The following is an 18,661-nucleotide window of genomic DNA, read 5'->3' as shown; positions in this document are numbered from 1 at the left end:
AGAGAAATGGAGTAAGCAGCTTCTTTCACGAGAATATGCTTTCACTCAGTTAAAAAGAAAGCCTAGTTGCAGGTACACTATTGCTACATATCTTACCTATTTTAAGAGCATTCAGAAATATTTTCAAGATGCAAGTGTGGATGAGACTCTCGGGCTACTGTAAACTTGAATGCAGATGCACACGTCAAGTTTAGTGCAATAGCATGACCATACATATAGCATGGGCAATATTTTTGCTATTATTCCTGCATACTTTGTGTGTACCATTTTGTTTTTCCTAGACAAAAAAATAAAAAAATAAATAAAAATAGAACACACTTCAAATCTAACTGTTTCTTGTGATCCTACCTTGATTAAATTCTAGCCAAGTCTAATATCTGAAACTTGAGATGTCATACTTCCTAATACCCAAAACGTCAGAATGTCAAACAAGAGCAATCCCTCAGTACTGACACTATATTTATTCTTAAAATAAGTGCATATCCTCAACATACTTTCACTTATTTTCTTCGTTGTAAGAAAACAAATTTTTCACAAACATCTTTCTATTAACCTGTTTGGACTAACTAGGCCAACTTGAAATCGGCTTCAAGTATGCATGTGTCGTGTGGTCTACTTGCACTAGTGACCCATGAGGGAACGAAGCTGTGGACTCGCTTTGCTTCATATTCGCACTCTGCCATTTTTCTGAACACCTCGCGCTGACATGGTGAGCAGATGAGATCATTGGTTTGTTTTGACTGCGCGACTGGATGAGACCATCGTTTGCATTACGAAGGGATAAATATTCAAGTGAATTGAATTTGGCAGCAGTCGCGTTGTCAACACATTTGCCCCCCTCCCCCCCCAAACAAGAACTGGCCCAGCCAAGCAAGCAAGTTTTCTTCCTGCTGTCCCAACGTTGCGTTTTACTTGCCCTGGGCATTCGGGCAATTGTTATGGTTGAACCCTGGGTATGAAGGCAATTTATAGTTGAACCCTGGGTATGAAGGCAATTCTAGACGTGACATTTGTTACGCTCTCTGAGCAGGTTTGATAATACAGAGGAATCTCTTCTGGGAGATGAAACAGCATGTTTTAATTAGTTTGTTCTAAAGACTTTAGACATTTGTTCAGGAAGTGATTTTAATCTTGCTTTTTATCTCCTTTGACAAACCTACTAATTCACATGTAACTTCAAGAATTTAATTAAAATGAGGCTTCATGCAGTATTGTGCAGACAGACAAAGAGGGAAAAGCACTGACAAGAGTGCTCATCAATGGCAAAAAAAGGGTGATTGTAAATATGTATACTTCAGTTGAAACTGAAAAGATATAAAACACCCAATTGATGCTTAAATATAACATGAATCACCATCTCTTCACAAAGACGGAAATCCATGAGTGGTCACTAAATCAAATATTAATAGCAAAATCTAAGGGGCAGCTAACTATGATTTTGCAAAAATCTCTGTGTCAAATGAATCTGATGAGTCAACACTCCAAAACAAACTGCATATTTCTTAGCCCAGGATTTTTTTTCCCCTCCAGAGGAGACGCCTACAGAAAGCTCTTAACAGAAGCAGACTGGGTAAGTGAATCAAACTGCAATGTTGGGGCATGTTAACTAGCCCGTGATGCCTTTACAAGTAGGAGACACAGAGTCAACAGCCCAACTCTCAGAATGCCTCACAAAGTTATCAAATGGAAATGTCAAAAAACAGTGTGTGTGTTAACATGCCTGATGAGAGATCAAAAGAGGTGCAAATAATACAGATCCATGACTAGATTCAGACTAATAGAGCTGGTTTTGTTTTTAAGTAAGAAAAAATTGCATGTTCTAATCTTAAACAAAACTTTGAACAAAATATCACTTAAAACATACACAAAAAGAAATTGGCTACCCAAATAAGAACTGCTGCTTCTGTTGGGACAGTCAGTAAAAGGTTCATAGCTGCATCATATAGCTGGTGTAAAGCATTGGCTTACAACTATAACCTGCTACTATGCTGAGAGTTATACGCAAATATCCAATAAAATCTGTAAAGGGTCCATCCATGTAAGGGGAACTGCAGAACTGCATTAATTTTACATAAAACGACAGCCAGACACACAAGCATACACAAAGTTGAAACAAGTCTGAAAACCAGTGCTTCATTGCAACTAGAAAAGAACATGCCATCTATAGCATGGTCGTTAACAACACTGGCTCTACTGTGGCGGGTTTGTGGTTCAATCCCCTGCCTGGGCAACTGCGCTACAATACACCAACAAATGTTTTGGGCAAGACTCCTAAAACTACATTCACTTACCTCTGTAACATGATTGAAATGGATGAGTGTCTACCAAATGTGTAAATGTAAATAGACTGCTTCCAGACTGAAATATCCCATGATAATGGAGTAAGCACGCTTAACATGTCAAGAAAACATATTAAGGTTAGTTGATTTAAAAGAAAAAAGGAACATGGTCAAGAACAATTTGGAAATGACCATAACAGTTTTGCTTGTTTGTTTTCCCCTACTTTAACACCTAATGCATTTGTATTAAACCTGCAAGTGCTATTGCAGAGTCCAAGGCCCTGGAAGGAAGTTGAGGGCTGTGTGTTGTGTATTTAAAATGGGGCTGAAACTCCTGCTGACCATTGGTTGTTTTACACTGCTTAAATAAACTTATCGATAATCAAATGCAATAAAAAAGGGCACTGACTGCAAAACCATCCAGGATACCACGTCCCCATCCCCAGTTTCCCCAATCAAATTTACTGTCGGAATATCTTAAGTATAAGATATTTAAATGCAACGGTACAGGCATAGAACTATACTCTTAATGGTGAAATAACAATATTTTCTAACTCATCTGTTGTATAACGTGTCATAAAAACATAACTCACTCAAATAGGAAGAATAGTCCACTTGTGAGGACGATGAGAACAAGGGTTAGGTAGAAGACACCAGTCTGCCTTGCCATCATAATCCTGCCATCACAATAGAATTTATTCCTTCCAGGGAAAACTTGCCACTTCTTCTTAACAGTCTTCCTCTTATGCGGGGACTCCATTGGTGTGGAGCTGCGAGTGCTGATCTGGCTGTATTCACACTCTTGCATAGGATCAGATACCCCAAAATGCATCCGATTATGGAAATACCCGACAACAATCCTGGAGATCCAAAAGCGAAATTAAACCGTTAAGAGTAAACAGTAAAACATCCTATCATAGATGGCTATGCTTCAAATTGATTTAAAATAAGGCACTGACTAGCAGGTATACGCACTGCACTGAAAAGTTGGTGGGTAGCTAGCTAGCTAGGTCATAGACAAAAAAAATCCATTTTAAGAGAACCAGTCACTAGCTATATTATTTAGAGTACTTATTAATTAATACTGAATTCTTAATACTGAATTCATTCACCACGTTATTAGCTAGGCTGAAGTAGAGGAATAAAAGCACGGGAGCACGCCATACATGTGGAACTGTCAAAACAAGCAGCGTTATCTCGTCCAGCTAGGACAGGCAGTTTGACTAACTAGTTTCGCAACTTTCAAGAGCTTGGTTTAACTGGACAGCTGACTAGGCTCGATAACAATCAATATAACTGGCTAGCCAGCCAAACTATCATGAATAAATTGATCCTTTATTGCAAACGCTTGCTAAATATTTAGCTGTGACAGAAATCAGTCAACAACTTCACGTTAACTAACGACCAAATCTCTTAGCCCACGCTGAGAGCACCGAGATTTAATGTTGGTTTATCTGACTTGCCTAGCTACATATAGAATAGCTAAGTTAATAAACATGTTCAAGCAGCTTAAACGGATGAAACGTAACATAACTAAGATAGGTTATCTAGATAGAATATGTAACATAACACGTTTTAAATAACCTAAGTTAAATGTAAAGCGACTAATCCAACTGTAGCTAGCTAACCTAAAATCAGTATTCTGAAAGGGTGTCGTTAGCTACGAGTTCGCACACGTTAGTTAGCTGTCGCTAGCTAGCTAAAGACATACAAACTTCTTAAGAAGTTTTTAAGCTAGTTTTATTAGTCTCAAAAACTTCATGGGTGGCTATAAATAATGCTAATTAGTTAGCCAACTGTACAACGTGCATTGATACGTAGAGTATCATGATTCCAAAAATTCACCAAAACAAAAAGTGCAGTTTGCTAGCTAGCTAGTTAAACATGGCTAGCTGATTAACTTAGGAGAACTCGCGTTAGCTACCTAGCTAGCCAGATTGTACCCCACAGGGGTGTCTTAACATTATTTAATGTTAGACAAAGCAAGCTAAGGCTGACTGCACTATCCTCTTTTCCATATGCCCTGCCCCGCCTAAGTCAAGCCTATCCCCTTTAAACTTTAACATTTGTTGAGGTACTAACCTAATCATCTAGAGCTCGCTTACGGTAACTCACCAAAAAGAAGCTTTATTCCTTAGTTGAGAGATGCTCCTTGTGTTATCCAGGTTTATTGCGAGTAGCAGCCAAAATTAAATTAACCATTTTTTCCTTTCAATTCTTCCATCAAGTTATTTGCTCACGGCGAACCTCCGACGTTTTTAGGTTTAAACGTAGGCTGCGTTGACAAATCCTCTCCTGATTCACACCCCACACAGGGAGGCAAACGCTAGGACGAGACCCTGGCTGTGTAGAGGCGGCTGCGGTCTATCGTAGCTCCGGCACAGACATCGCCATCTCGACTCTTGCATGACAAAATATGCGATCGGCGATAATCAGTTAACTGTAGTCGCTCGTTAAATTGAAATATTCTTGGTGTAATGATTAAAGAACTAATCGAAGAATCATCGAAAGAACATTATTACCACCCTCTGCCGCTTATACCCTTCCAACAGAAAACAATTTCGAGGAACTTGGAGGTAGGCAATATGAAAAGCAGCGCAAAGAGGATTGTGGGGCATGTAGGCTAGAAGGTTACGGCCAAGTGCGTTGTTTACCTTAGACTTACTACAGGTATCGCTTATGAGATGCATCGGATATATAAACTCAACTGGAATCTTACTCATATATAACATTCATTGTGGCCTACATAAAAGTAATGTTAGATACTAGTAGTCAAATGACAGAAATAAACACACCCACAAAGATGGAACGAGAAACCAGATTTGGTGACCAACAACAGAAATGTCTTCTGACCATTATTTTGACAAACGTTTTGAGCCCATTAACAGTTTAAGCTCATTCTTTCCTTCTATTTCCCTTACACCATCAAGTTTCATACCAATGCGTACATTCAAGTCCAAAATTAAGCATTTCCATCCAGGACTTCCTGCCAAGAATCCAGGAACGAATCACATTTCTGTGGTACTGCTCTGCAACATAAAACTACGGTATAAATAAAGATGTTACAAGTTCCTTTTGCTTGCTGTCAGCTCACTGCAGCTGCCTAAACAAGAGGGCAGAGAAACACAGGGGGCCGGGCTGGTGAGAACCAGAAACAGACTGGTTATAAAAGCACACTTTTGAAGGCAATTACCATTGAGCGGTATATACACTGTATGCAGCCTACAGCACGGTTTCTTCTTATGGAAAATCAGGTCTACCATTCAGGTCTATCCTGGTTATGCATGACAACACCAAGTTGTAACAATGTACTACAGTTTCACCCAGGACCATCATTTGCCTGCCAATTCAAAGCTTCTGTTTGGATGTCTTTGAGATAAAAGAGAGGTATGCATGCACAAAGCATAATCTCACTTGTTTTCATACACAAATGTGTGGAAATATTCATATGGGATTTTCATTCCTCACCCCCAACTGCATCTGTGTGCCTGCATCAAGGAATGTTTACATCTTTGTACTTGCAGAGACAAATCTACATATGGCATATTAGTCAGAAAGCCATATTTACTACCATTAATTCCTTTTTTAAAGATTTTGCTCAACATCATTTATTTTGAACTACATGATCTTGGATAACAAATATGCTCATTTGGATCCCAGAAGATTATTATTTTTTTTTAAAAAAAAGCATTTTGTGTTAGATGTCCATTTCCAGGTAATCTTGACAAGTAATATGCTGACCGTAGCACTTCAACACATGATGACCAAAGCCCGATCAGTGGTCAGTTACTATACAGAGCATACAGAAATTTTATACAGACAGAACATATCCACTACCCCGCTCAAAAATCTGACCCCTTTAACAAAATATTCATACCAATATTTATCATAGATGTAACAACAAGAACAGTAATTTTGTCTTTACAAACTACAATCACTGTGTAGTTACCACATCTGAAAAATGAAATGAACAAAAAACAAAAAACAATGTACAACAGTATCTATACACAGCAGTACCTGGGGAAAAGGGAAATAAGTGTAAAGTAAGTGCTAAATCCATACTTCCATTGGTGATGATAGCAATGAGTATGACATCAAGGAGGAAAATAAACATTTTCAGTTCAAGAGTATATATATATTTTTCAACTGATACAATACTGCCAACCCCTGGCAAAACACATAATTTGCATGTTAAATACAGAAAAAAATCACACCTTTCTTGCCTCCAATGGACAATTTGCACCATAATATTGCACAGTTCATTTTTTAAAGATGGATATAACAAAATGAGAAAAGCAAGTTCCTTTCATCTCAACAAATGCCAAACGAAGGTCTATCTACAATATTCTCAAATCTTAAATAATTCTGCTTTTGAAACCAAATCCACAGATACTGATAATATACATTTAGAAAATTCCAAAAGTTTATAAAGTGAAGAGAAAAAAACATCATCTTAAATCTGATGAACCAAAAGTCAGATATTGCCTTTGGTTACTAAAATGAAAACAAAATAAACAAGACAAACATTCAAACAGCAATATTAAATATCTGTATTAAAATCATTTTCTAAAATTCCAAAATGAAAGTGGTACATGGGCACATAAGCTATACATAAAGATTTATTTCATATATGTATATATAAACCAACAATTTTTTTTTGTCTGTTTGAATATAAATATAAAAGTGCCTCATCCATGTGATTTGTGTTGTACGGTTCTAAAGTCATTTCCCCGTCTGTCATGACTTGCCCAGCTGAAAGAGAACTTCACAGACAATGGCCACCACACTTGTATTAAGCACAGTGGATATGGCAATGTCCAGTAGCCTGCTTTCGTATAGCACAAACTCAGGCTTGTTCTCCTCCACCTTGGCCAGTTCGAGCAGTGCTTTGGCAGCTCGACACATCATGTTCACACTGGGCTGGTCCATGGGAGGATGCCCCATGTGGAGCAGACTGTGCGGGTTTTGGTGGTACTGAGTCATGGTAATGCCATCCTCTAGGAAACCTATAAGGTTGCCAATGCTGCTTCTCTGTACAGCGATGCCCCGAGCCGCGGAGCAGTCCCCCCTGGTCAGGTTGGTCAGAACAGCTACTGCCATCTCGCGGTAAGCTTGTTGCTTGCGCTCCCCCACCTGCCTCACCAACACGCCAAATAGCTTTTCCTGGCGACCCAGTGGAGGTGTGGCCAGGATCAGGTCAACATTGCCATCCTGAACGCTGAGCTTGCACAAGCTCTCTAGCACCAGCCTCCAGGGGCTAAGCGGCGAATGTGGCCCGACCGAAAGAAAGGGGTCGTGGGCCTCTGCTGAAGGGCACACCATCCAGTGGATCAGGCCATCGAGGACGGGGAGGCAGATGCTCTCCGGGTACACTGACAGGTCCAGCTGTCCAGCTATGTTGGCCAGAGTTACCATGGTGTTCTCTCTCAGCACTGTCAGACAGTCCCACCACCACTCATCCCTGCCAGAGGCCAGTCCCTCTTCCTCCTTGGGGAGCTCGTCTCTTTCGTAAGTGGGCACGCTCCTCTTCCTCTCAGGGTGCTCATGGTGCAGAAGCAGCAGTCGGCCGAGGATAAGCACCAGGCCCGCGTGCCTCGACATCTCCTTGTCGTTCCCGGGGATGAAGGAGAGGCTGCGTACGATGTTGGAGATGCACACACATCGCTTGGCCAGAGAGTCCTGCCAGCTGGCCACCGTGGAGAGGGGTGTCTCATCCGGACACCACGGCTCCTCTTCCAGCAAAGTGATCCCCTTGCGGTTCTTGTGGAGGCAAACTGAATACGATGCATCACTTGAGGAGGTCGAAGGGCTCTCATCCTCAGAAAGAGCTCTTGCTCTGAGGCACAGCACATCATCTATGGTCGCGACTTGACTGTTATCTGCCCCATCTGATTTTAAAGTACTGCTGTGTTGCTTACCCTGTGCATTTGTAGTGGCATGCTCCCCACAAGCATCGAAGTGGGTCTGGATGTGGCTGGTGGAGTCTCCCCCACCTGCTCTCCAATGAAGTAGTCCACTAGTGAACTCCTGCACTTGGCCAAGCTCATCACAAATATCTTCAATGAAGTCATCTTTGGGCACAATCTTCACAGGAAGCTTGTCATACTTGCTAGCCTGTTTGGGTCTGGGTTCAGGCTCTAAGGATAAATGGCCTTCAAGAGGCTCCTTAATATCCTCCAATTCCTTTATAACTCCCTGTACATCCTTTGCGTCTTTCTCGTTTTTCAGTATCTGCTTCTTTTGGTCATTCTCCATATTTGTCTCTGGATCTCTCTCAGCAGGGACAGATGGTTCTTCAGTGGAATTTTCATGTCTAGCTTCCTGGCTGGACTCTGGCTCACAAGAGCTCTCTGACACTGGTAAGCCCTCTTCTTTCTGGTCTTGAACTGGCCCCAGCAGAGTCTTTTGGCCAAGGGTGCCCACCTCATATTCCTCCAGGATCCCGAAAATTTCGATCAAGCATCTTCTTAAATGTTCAACAATGAGCTCAAGGAATCCAGGCAACTAGATAAAAAAGACAAAATATATATTTTTGCAAGCCAAACAACCTAATTGGATTTTTAAAAGATATAGCAAAATATTAATACCTGAGACAGGTTGAAGGATGCTACAGTGCTGTCATCATACAGAAGGATGTTAATGGTATCCAGAGCCCATGCACTCTCTGCCAGAAGACCAGACTTGAGTGACATCATCACTCTCCATGCCTCTGGGGTTCCTTTAGAGAACATCATACCAGTTAAACCAGAGATGTATGGATGTAGTTAGTGCTTACAATGATCAGTCTTTCATCATACCATCTAAATAAATGAGTTCGAGACAAAATCTACATTCTGTGTTTTATCAACACCTTTACATTACCGTTGTATCATAGTGTAGTTCCTTACCAGTGTCTTTTGAGGTCAGCTTGCGCCGAGGTTTTAGGTGGGGCTGGGTCCCCTCTACAGACCCCAGTGGACAGTTGAAGTCTCTCCTCAGATTGGGTGGCAGCTGGCCTGGGAGTCCACTACCTGCCCCACCTGGCATGGGCATGCCTGGCTTGTGTATCTTCACAGACTGCATAAATACAGCCTTATTGGGTGACATGTGTGCTTCCATGGAGCGCTGGAAAGAGCCAGGGCTTGGGTCACGAGAGATGTGGTTAGAGGCCTGGTAGGCGGATGGAGGCTGTCGTGATCCCATAGGGGGCATGGCGCTGGAGTGGCCGGGTATGTAGGGTGACTGGCGCTGATGCCCAAGCCACTGGCTGTCCACCCTGGCTCCATCCATCTCATCGCCACGTCCCATACCTGAATAAGGAGCACCTTGGCTCGACATGCCGTGTCTGCTTGGGTAGGGATAGGGCATGTCTGTCCTTGAGGGCCACATGTTGTGTGCTGGCGCGTCACCTGTCGATGCCGAATGCCCGCCAGCCACCATGCCGTGCTGCACAGGATGCTGCTGAGCTCCCTGGCTGGCATTCTGCAGCCTGTCCCGTCCGTATGGATAGGGGAACTGGGCCTGCATGGGCCGGCGGTCTGAGTAATTACCCCCATACTGGCCATACATGTCTGGCTGTGGCCCTCCATACTGCATGCCATAGACCTCCCCCTCGTGTCTCTTAGCAGGAGGGCTATACATCCCATCAAGTGGTCGCTTGTAGCCCTATGAGAATGTTTAAAACTTCAGTTTATGGGAGAAATGGTCTTTTAAAAAAATACTATTATAGTGGTCCAATCAATAGTATAGTTTACTAGCTATATAACTGCATTTTCCATTTCTTATAGACCCTGTAAGTTGAACACAACCTGTAAAGACAGGTTCACCTGTTGTTGAGGGTACATCCCGGATGGGTGGACACCATATGGCATAGCTGGGTACTGTTGTCCATAGTTATCGTGTCTGCTCGAGAAAACAGATGAAAGAGATCAGCGTGCTGATGTGTAGCTTGCAGTTATACAGTATTTAGGCCATCTCTGTGAAAGCATTTAGTAGTAAAATATTGGTCTAGCTCTATAATTACATGTGAAGTTAAAAATGTACCTTTGTTGATTAGGGTATCTGTTAGGAGAATACATGCTACCATCATTGTTGGCATGGCCCATGTTTCCTTGATTCACAGGGGGACCCATGTTCCCTTCCATCCCCATTAAGTGGTCTGACCTGATAGATAAGATACAAACAAAATCATGTAAGCTTAAACATATGGTTTAACTTGGTACCAAATATGGTTTAATTAAATGAAGAAGTAGGTAAAAACTGCAAAAAATACATAGAAGATGAAACAGAACTTCATTAACTTAATGTACTGCTTTGTTTGTACAGTGCCTTGCTGCTTGTATTCAGCTCATGGTAGAACCACCTTTTGCTTCAATACCAACTTTAAATTTGGGGTAGATTTCTACCGGCTTTGCACGCTGTTTTGGAGACTCTTTCACCCATCTTTCCTAGCAGATTTGCTCCAGTTCGGTCAGGGTATTTGGATGTTGCTTGTGCATCACAATTTTCAAACAGTACCGTAGACCGGGTTGAGATCGGGACTAGGCCATTGCAGACCATTCAACATTTTTGTTAAACCTGTGTTGCTTTGGCCTTGTGCCGAAGAAGACTGTCTTGTGGTACCTCTCCATATTTTGCACCATCCTTCTGTCCTTCAATTTTAACCAGATACTCAGTTCCCTTTGAAGAAAAGCATTCCCACAACATGAGGCTGCCACCTCAATACTTAGTTAGAAAGGAGTTCATTGAGGTATGGGCAGTGTTATCATAGCTTTTTGGAATTTTAACTGAAATCCCTGTCTCATCTCAAACCCCTATACTATATTTTATTTGTATCATTCTTATATGTTCTGTCAAACTCCAGGCAGGTATGGACGTGTTTTTTCTTCAGTAATGGCTTGTTTCTAGCCATTGTCCCATACAGGCCAGTATCCAGCACTTTTGATACAGTTGACTGGAGAGAAGGCCTTGTCTAGTTAGAGCCTGGGTGGTATGATGCAGCTTCCATTGCATCACAATTGAACCAACACTTGGATGTTTTTGTAGCCTTTTACATCTTGTGCATGTGTATAACATGATTTACTCTTTGGGCTTCATTTTCAAAGCTTTCCATCAGATTTACAGTTTGCCCAATGGAAATTGAATTAAGGAGGTATTTTATCCAGGAACACTAAACCTTTTTAATGATTCACAGGTAGAGGGCAATTCTAAGCCAATTCTGTCCTTGTTAGGGAAATATATTTCATCTGTGGAAACTTGGACCTTCCACAGCACAGGTCTAGTAATTTTTGTCATAGAATATACAGTGGTGTGAAAAAGTGTTTCCTGATATCTTTTTTTTTTGCATGTTTGTCACACTTAAATGTTTCAGATCATCAAACAAATTTAAATATTAGACAAAGATAACACAAGTAAACGCAAAACGCAGTTTTTAAATTAAGGTTTTTATTATTAAGGGAAAAAAAATCCAAACCTACAGGGCCCTGTGTGAAAAAGTGATTGCCCCCCCCCCAAAAAAACATTAATTAACTGTGGTTTATCACATCTTTGGAAAGCTGAGTTCAATTTTTCTAGCCACACCCAGGCCTGATTACTGCAACACCTGTTCTCAATCAAGAAGTCACTTTAATAGGACATGCCTGGCAAAGTGAAGTAGACCAAAATATCCTCAAAAGCTGGATGGCATGCTGCGATCCAAAGAAATTCAGGAACAAATGAGATACAAAGTAATTGAGATCTATCAGTCTGGAAAAGGTTATAAAGCCATTTCTAAAGCTTTGGGACTCCAGCGAACCACAGTGAGAGCCATTATCCACAAATGGTGAAAACAAAGAACAGTGGTGAACCTTCCCAGGAGTGGCCGGCCACCAAAATTGCCTCAAGAGCGTAGCGACGACTCATCAAAGAGGTCGCAAAAGGGCCCGCAACAACATCCAAAGAACTGCAGGCCTCACATGCCTCAGTTAAGGTCAGTGTCCATGACTTCACCATAAGAAAGAGACTGGGCAAAAATGGCCTGCATGGCAGAGTTCCAAGATGAACACCACTGCTGAGCAAAAAGAACATGAAGGCTCGTTTTGCAAGAAAACATCTCTGTGGACTCTGTTGACTGATGAGACAAAAGTTGAACTTTTTGGAAGGTGTATATTTACACCATTACATCTGGCGTAAAAGTAACACAGCATTTCAGAAAAGGAACATCATACCAACAGTAAAATATGGTGGTGGTGGTAGCGTGATGGTCTGGGGCTGTTTTGCTGCTTCAGGACCTGGAAGAGTTGCTGTGGTAAATGGAACCATGAATTCTGCTGTTTACCAAAAAATCCTGAAGGAGAATGTCCGGCCATCTGTTCGTGACCTCAAGCGGAGGCGCACTTGTGTTCTGCAGCAGGACAATGATCCAAAACACACCAGCAAGTCCACCTCTGAATGGCTTAAGAAAAACAAAATGAAGACTTTGGAGTGGCCTAGTCAAAGTCCTGACCTGGTTCATGCTCGAAAACCCTCCACTGTGGCTGAATTACAACAATTCTGCAAAGATGAGTGGGCCAAAATTCCTCCACAGCGCTGTAAAAGACTCATTGCCAGTTATTGCAAATGCTTGCAGTTGTTGCAGTTGTTGCTGCTAAGGGTGGCCCAATCAGTTATTAGGTTTTGGGGGTAATCACTTTTTCACACAGGGCCATGTAGGTTTGGATCCCCCCACCCCCCCCTCTTTTAATAATAAAAACCTCCATTTAAAAACTGCATTTTGTGTTTTCTTGTGTTCTTTTTTTTTTGCATATCAGGAAGGTGGCAAACACTTTTTCACACAACTGTATTTTTACACAAAACCAATATCACTTTAAATTAATTCACTTTGAGGGTCAGTTTTTAAAACATTACAGTGCAAATTACCAATGTATCATTTGTAAACCACAAAAATCTGATGACCCATAAGAGGGTTAAACAGGCACTGTATCTATGGATAAGCCTCTCACCTCCGGTCATATCCAGGCCCGTAAGGGTACTGTGCGCGCTGGCCCATGCCCATGCCAGTCATGGGTCCGCCAGAAACATTTCTGCCATAAATATCCTGCACTCCAGTAGGGGGCATCTGACCTGGCATGCACGGCTCTCCACCTGCAGCTGAGGATTGAGACGGTTGACTGAGTTATTGTTGTCCAGTAGGTGGCAGCAGCCTCCTGAATATAATCACTCACACTGGATAAAAGACATGAAACAAACAAGTGGAGGAGAAGATGAAATCACAGGACAATCCAAGAACTGAAATTAGAACTTAAAATAAGAACAAATGGACAACTGAATGTCACACATCGAGAAAGATGTTACTAAAAAAGTAAAGGATGAACAAAAATAGTGACACCTAGACAGAACATTAAAGGGTTTTGAAGAGAAAAGTTGGAGGGAATGAAGTTAACCAAAACAAATCACCAACCCTTCCTCATTCCAGCAAAATGGTCCTTATTTTCAAACTGCATCCGTATCATGGGATCCATGTTCATGCCTGACTGATAAGGGCCTCCAGAGCTCAATATGTTTCTTTTTTGGAAGGCAGGATCACTCACTTCTGAAAAGGGGTCCTGAATACTTATAGAACTATTCCTGTTAATCAAGGGCAAACAGATTCATTATGTATATTCAAATATAAATTCAAATATAAATCACGCAAGTGTAAACACACAGTGCAGTTCTACAAAGATAAATATATTTATACAGCATTCAAAGACAAAACTTAAAAATATTGCATCTATCGACATACATGCACTGCAGCATGCCTGATGAATTCTATGTATTTGTACTATGTTTCAAACCATGTGTTTGATCTGCATGCACATCCCTCTGTATTCTTATATAACATAAATGCTAGTTTATTCATTAGTAACATTTATTTGTTAAGCAACTGTGACATCTTAGAGAAAATAAATTAATGTTAATAGATGCTCACCCAAGTGCAAACAAATGGATTAAACAAGTGGAACTGAGCCAGATGATATTGAAAACACAAATAACAACCAGAACTGAGGAAGACGCAGAAGCTAGCGTAGCATACAAGATCTCATTGTAAGTCCTTTTTATTCATATTCTCTTGAATAAACAGGCAGTAAGGAGCACAGCGGAGCGGAGATGACAGAAGGTAAGAGGGGCTGTATATGGGCCAGGTAGTCACCTGTTGCTCGCCGTGCTGGTTTGTCCCAGAGGTGTGGTGGATGGGGTGGGGGGTTTGACCTCGTTGGGCATATCGGGCAGGGAACTGCTGCCTGTAGATTGGGGGGTCTGGGGGCCCTGCAGAGAGCCTGAGTTGGCTAAGATGGGAGGGAGAAGTGGAAGACAGAAGACAGGAGGCAGAGGGGGGGGAAAAAAGGGAAAATGTGGTTAAGATCCTACATTGTTCAGATCTGGAGTGAGAAAGAGCAACACAAGGTGGCAGACAGGACCGCTTTGTGCAGAAAAACAAGAAATGTTCAAGGTCAGATCAGAAGGGTTAAAAAAAATAATAATTTGAAAGATGGTTAAAAAAAAAGCCTTTAAAGGCAGATCTTTTGACAGGATGACAAAAAAACTAATGCATAAGGTATCTTGTATATCGTGTTTCACACTACAGTGCAACAAGACACAGTATTATTATTACTACCTTACTACTGCTACTACTGTTACTATTACAACTACTACTACTACTAATAATAACGGTACTTCTACTACTGTTATTATTACTAATACTACTGTTACTACTACTGTTGCTATTGCTACTCTTACTACTACTACTACTACTACTACTACTACTACTAATAATAATAATAATAATATAAAAATAAGAAGAAAGATGTTATGGTAGCACATCCTGTATAGATATTATAGAAAATATTTGATATTATAAAGACCAGAAATGGTCAAAGAAGCTTGTGGGAGAGACTGTTTGAAAGCAACCCAGGCTTGAGGGACTGGGAGTGGCGATGGGAGGTACGCAGCACGTTGCCGAGGTGCAGGCTCGTCCTACACATCGACGGTAGCTGAGGAGAGGGGCACGTGAGGACTGTTTTGGAGCGAGAGAGAGCAAAGAACAGAGAGAAGTAAGGAGTGAGGGAAAAGAGGACAGCAGAGAGGCTTCCCTGCGGGAATAGCCTGCCAGGGTGTGAGAAACGCAGCCTGTTCTGCCGGTTGGCAGCTTCGCGAAGGTTTCTTTTTTACCTCTCCTCTCGCAATTTTGGTGTGGTAAACTCAGTGAAGAGTTGCAAGGGGGTGCAGTCAGTAGAGAGAAACAAAGCTGCCTCTGCTTTAGACAGGTGTGTAAAAATGTAACGCCACATCCAAGTGTTGGAAGTACATTTCCTACGAGACAAAGTCCTCTGGGTGAAGATCAAGGATGCACTCATATGAGTGACATTTTGTCTACACTTTAAAATAAAAACAAACACAAATAAGCACTAACGGGAGTTTACACTTCATAGTAATTTCCCAGTTGTTATGAATGGTATACTCAATGAAGTTCAATATTGTTAGAACTAAAGCACTTGTGTATTGTACAAAGTACAAATTACTCATCAATATACCTTGAATGGATAAGATTCTATTAAGATGATACAGCCTATATCAATAATAAAAAACACAAGCAGCACCTGAACAGCACATACAAATCATTTGTGTTTCAAACTTCTAATGTAGAACAAAAAGAATTAATTAATAGTTAAAAATAATAATTTCAGTTTTGAATAACTATATAATCACAGTGGGACTATTCATTAGAAGCTGGTAAGGCACCAGGGCAAGAAAAAAAACCCCTCAAAGCACACTTATATGTCCTTGGACAAAAGAAGCAAGATCAGGAATTCCTCTCTTTATAGCACACTCTGCTCCGTTGCCCGCGGCTACACGTGGAACTCTCCAAACGTAAACAATAGATGGGGTTACACAAGGTTAAGAATGCAGGAATGTCTATGCCGCCTCACTCCAAACCATGATGTAAGAAGAGAACAATGGCCCCAGCTGAACTACAGTGCTCTTTAGATCCTCTCCAGAGGGTTGGGGGTAGGGACTGTGGGGTATATGATTATGACGATCATTTTGATGATGATGATGATGATGACTGAGAAAAGACTGGGAGTGGAAAGGGGGCTTTGATGTTTGTCTGGTGAATTGGGGTTGACTGGAGGTCATGCTTGTTTATACCCCAGAATGCATCCCCATTAATCTTCCTTTGGGGAATCCCATCACACCCCCTTCTCCTGCCCCCCTACACACTCAGCCACCCCCGTCTGCTAGGCAACCTTAACTGTGACATCATCACCTGTCAGCTGCACATAGCCACAGGCTGTGAGGCACCTCGTGAAAGCACAAGTAGAAATGTCACAGCACTAGAACGGCAGGCTGACGAGACCAAAGGGTACACCTATGCACTAGCTAAGAACACGACCTCTCAGATTAAACCTGCATATCCTATTTCCCTGTTCAGTGAACCAAAAGGAGTCCTGATCCAGTATGAAAGTTCAAGAGCTGCCCTATCCTGCTCCTGTAAAAGGCTCAGTATTAGATGGAGCAAAAGTGCTGAATCAGCACAGATTTACTGCTAACACACAATAAAGCAAGCCAAGGCCTGAATCTCAATGACCTTTGTTATCTTTGCATTACTGAAAGAAGTATACATGATACACTCAAGGTTAAAGCTTTTTAAAAACGAGCTGTAAACCATAGCGAGAGGCCTGAACTTGACTCATAGACACTAACAAAGCGAGGAACAAGCTTCATACCATGACACTGATTATCAGCGAGCCCTGTAGATACTCACCCGGAGATGGTGGCTGGATCTTGGCTTGCTTCTTGCTGTCTCCGGTGGGACAGGAGTCAGGAGGAGGCTCCTCTCCTCTCTCCACCTTGCACTCGTAGGCAAACAGGTACTGGATGTACTGCTTCTTCAGAGAGCTGGCGGAGCTGCTGGAGGTGCCCACACTGAGTGTGGAAGAGAGCTCACGCCATTTCTTATTCTTATTCACCTGTCACGGAGATGAGAGGGAGAGCCGTGACACCCTGAAGGGCATCCCACGTCCCAGGACATTTTGGAACAAGCTAACACTCAAAACAAAGGAGCAGGATGATAACAAGGCAGAATGATGGCACCATAAAGCCTTACCATGGCCAGGCCTCCCATCTCCTTAACAGCCATGTACAGCTTGCAGAGGTCGAGGGGCTTCTTGCCCACGGCTGGGAGGTGAGGAACAGGTGTGCCCCGCTCTTCCATGAAAGATATATAGCGGTCCACCCAGCTCTTCCTCTCTGACTCCACTCCCATGTCATACAGCCTCGAGACCTTCTCATTGGTCATGGTGGCAGAGCTAGACTTCTGACAGGGCGAATTGTGGGATGGGGCAGAGGACAAAAACCTAGGATTATTTGCTACACCACCACAAGAAAGACCACAACAGACGATACAGATATTAAAGTGAAGACATCCACCCTCCTATTAAAATCAGTATTGTTTTTTCCATTCCTCTGTAGGCCTTAAAAATCAAACCCAGTTTTGGTGGGATTACAGTAGAGCCCTGGTGAAAGATGCTTACCGGACTAGAGGGAGTCTTGGGCCAAGCGGGACTGCTGATGCTGTCACTGTCATCCCCGTGGAAAGAGGAGAGGCTGGCTGGGCTCGGGGACAGAGGGGAGGGGGTAGGGGGCTGCGACACACACTGCGAGCTGTAGCCATCCTGCGAAAGTGAGAAAAGGAGCAGTGGAACTTCACCAGGGCTTTCTTCACTTCTCACCTCATGCAGGATGGAGGGGACTCAAAGACACCTTTGACACGGCATACACGGAGACACCTGCACCTTGACGATCTCCAACTACTCGCGCGCGCGCGTGCGTGCGTGCGTGCGTGCATGTAGGTGAGACCTCGGGAGAGAAAGTACTGATAATGATGGAAGGAAATATGTAGTGAAAAATGAATGATATGGAAGGAGGTACAGATGTGAGACTGCAGGTGGTGACAGCTCCAGGACAGTGCAGAACCGCTCCCAGTGACAGACTGCAAAAGTCAGCGAAAGCTCAAGCTTCCATTTTCTACATTTCTTTTTTTTTTCTTTTTTTTTTTTTCCTCCCCTGTACCAAATTTCTAACAGCATGGCCAGGACGTGTTCTTTCAGACATACCATCTCTTCACTCCAGGGGTCTTTCAGGCACTTTTGGCAGCCTAAATAATTCAACACAAACCACTGTTATCAGGAATGAGGGAAAGGTTCTTGAATAAAATGAATGGAAAAAACAAAAGACGATCAAAGTCAAAGAGCAAAGAGAATACGGAGCTGACAGATATGTTGTGTGTGTATATATGTATGTGTGTGTATGCACGCACAAGGTAACGCCAAAGAGGAATGAGGAAGCCCCCTCAAAATGCATTTTATTCCTATAGCCAATAATAT

General features: G+C 42.3%; 2 protein-coding genes across 5 annotated transcripts in view; both read right to left on the bottom strand.

Annotated features, from left to right (window-relative positions):
• Positions 1–4,902, bottom strand: part of LOC113572138 (zinc finger DHHC-type palmitoyltransferase 14) — a 33,860-nt gene extending 28,958 nt beyond the window's left edge. Inside the window, exons 1-2 of one of the 3 annotated variants that reach the window (XM_081721114.1) lie at positions 4,395–4,902; positions 2,873–3,139 (exon numbers count right to left, since the gene is read on the bottom strand). In XM_081721114.1, coding sequence (XP_081577240.1) covers positions 2,873–3,111 — 239 coding nt within the window. In that variant the 5' untranslated portion in view covers positions 3,112–3,139; positions 4,395–4,902. Of the gene's footprint in view, positions 1–2,872; positions 3,140–4,394 lie in introns of those variants that run through there. The other 2 variants (XM_027001460.3, XM_027001462.3) reach the window with 2 other exon arrangements.
• Positions 4,903–5,872: 970 nt separating this feature from the next.
• Positions 5,873–18,661, bottom strand: part of LOC113572154 (AT-rich interactive domain-containing protein 1B) — a 136,897-nt gene continuing 124,108 nt past the window's right edge. For both annotated transcript variants that reach the window (XM_027001480.3, XM_027001481.3), the window contains 11 exons: positions 17,810–17,950; positions 17,383–17,592; positions 17,041–17,245; positions 14,428–14,563; positions 13,696–13,862; positions 13,238–13,385; positions 10,302–10,421; positions 10,085–10,160; positions 9,167–9,923; positions 8,867–8,997; positions 5,873–8,783 (listed from right to left, as the gene is read on the bottom strand). In XM_027001480.3, the coding sequence (XP_026857281.2) occupies positions 7,017–8,783; positions 8,867–8,997; positions 9,167–9,923; positions 10,085–10,160; positions 10,302–10,421; positions 13,238–13,385; positions 13,696–13,862; positions 14,428–14,563; positions 17,041–17,245; positions 17,383–17,592; positions 17,810–17,950 (3,858 nt within the window). In that variant the 3' untranslated portion in view covers positions 5,873–7,016. The remainder of the gene's footprint in view (positions 8,784–8,866; positions 8,998–9,166; positions 9,924–10,084; positions 10,161–10,301; positions 10,422–13,237; positions 13,386–13,695; positions 13,863–14,427; positions 14,564–17,040; positions 17,246–17,382; positions 17,593–17,809; positions 17,951–18,661) is intronic.

Source organism: Electrophorus electricus, chromosome 10 (assembly GCF_041902795.1).
Source record: "Electrophorus electricus isolate QZ-2024a chromosome 10, ASM4190279v1, whole genome shotgun sequence".
NCBI classification, from domain to species: domain Eukaryota; kingdom Metazoa; phylum Chordata; class Actinopteri; order Gymnotiformes; family Gymnotidae; genus Electrophorus; species Electrophorus electricus.
Note: the sequence above shows the minus strand (reverse complement) of the source record. Positions and strands in the feature narration are given on the sequence as shown.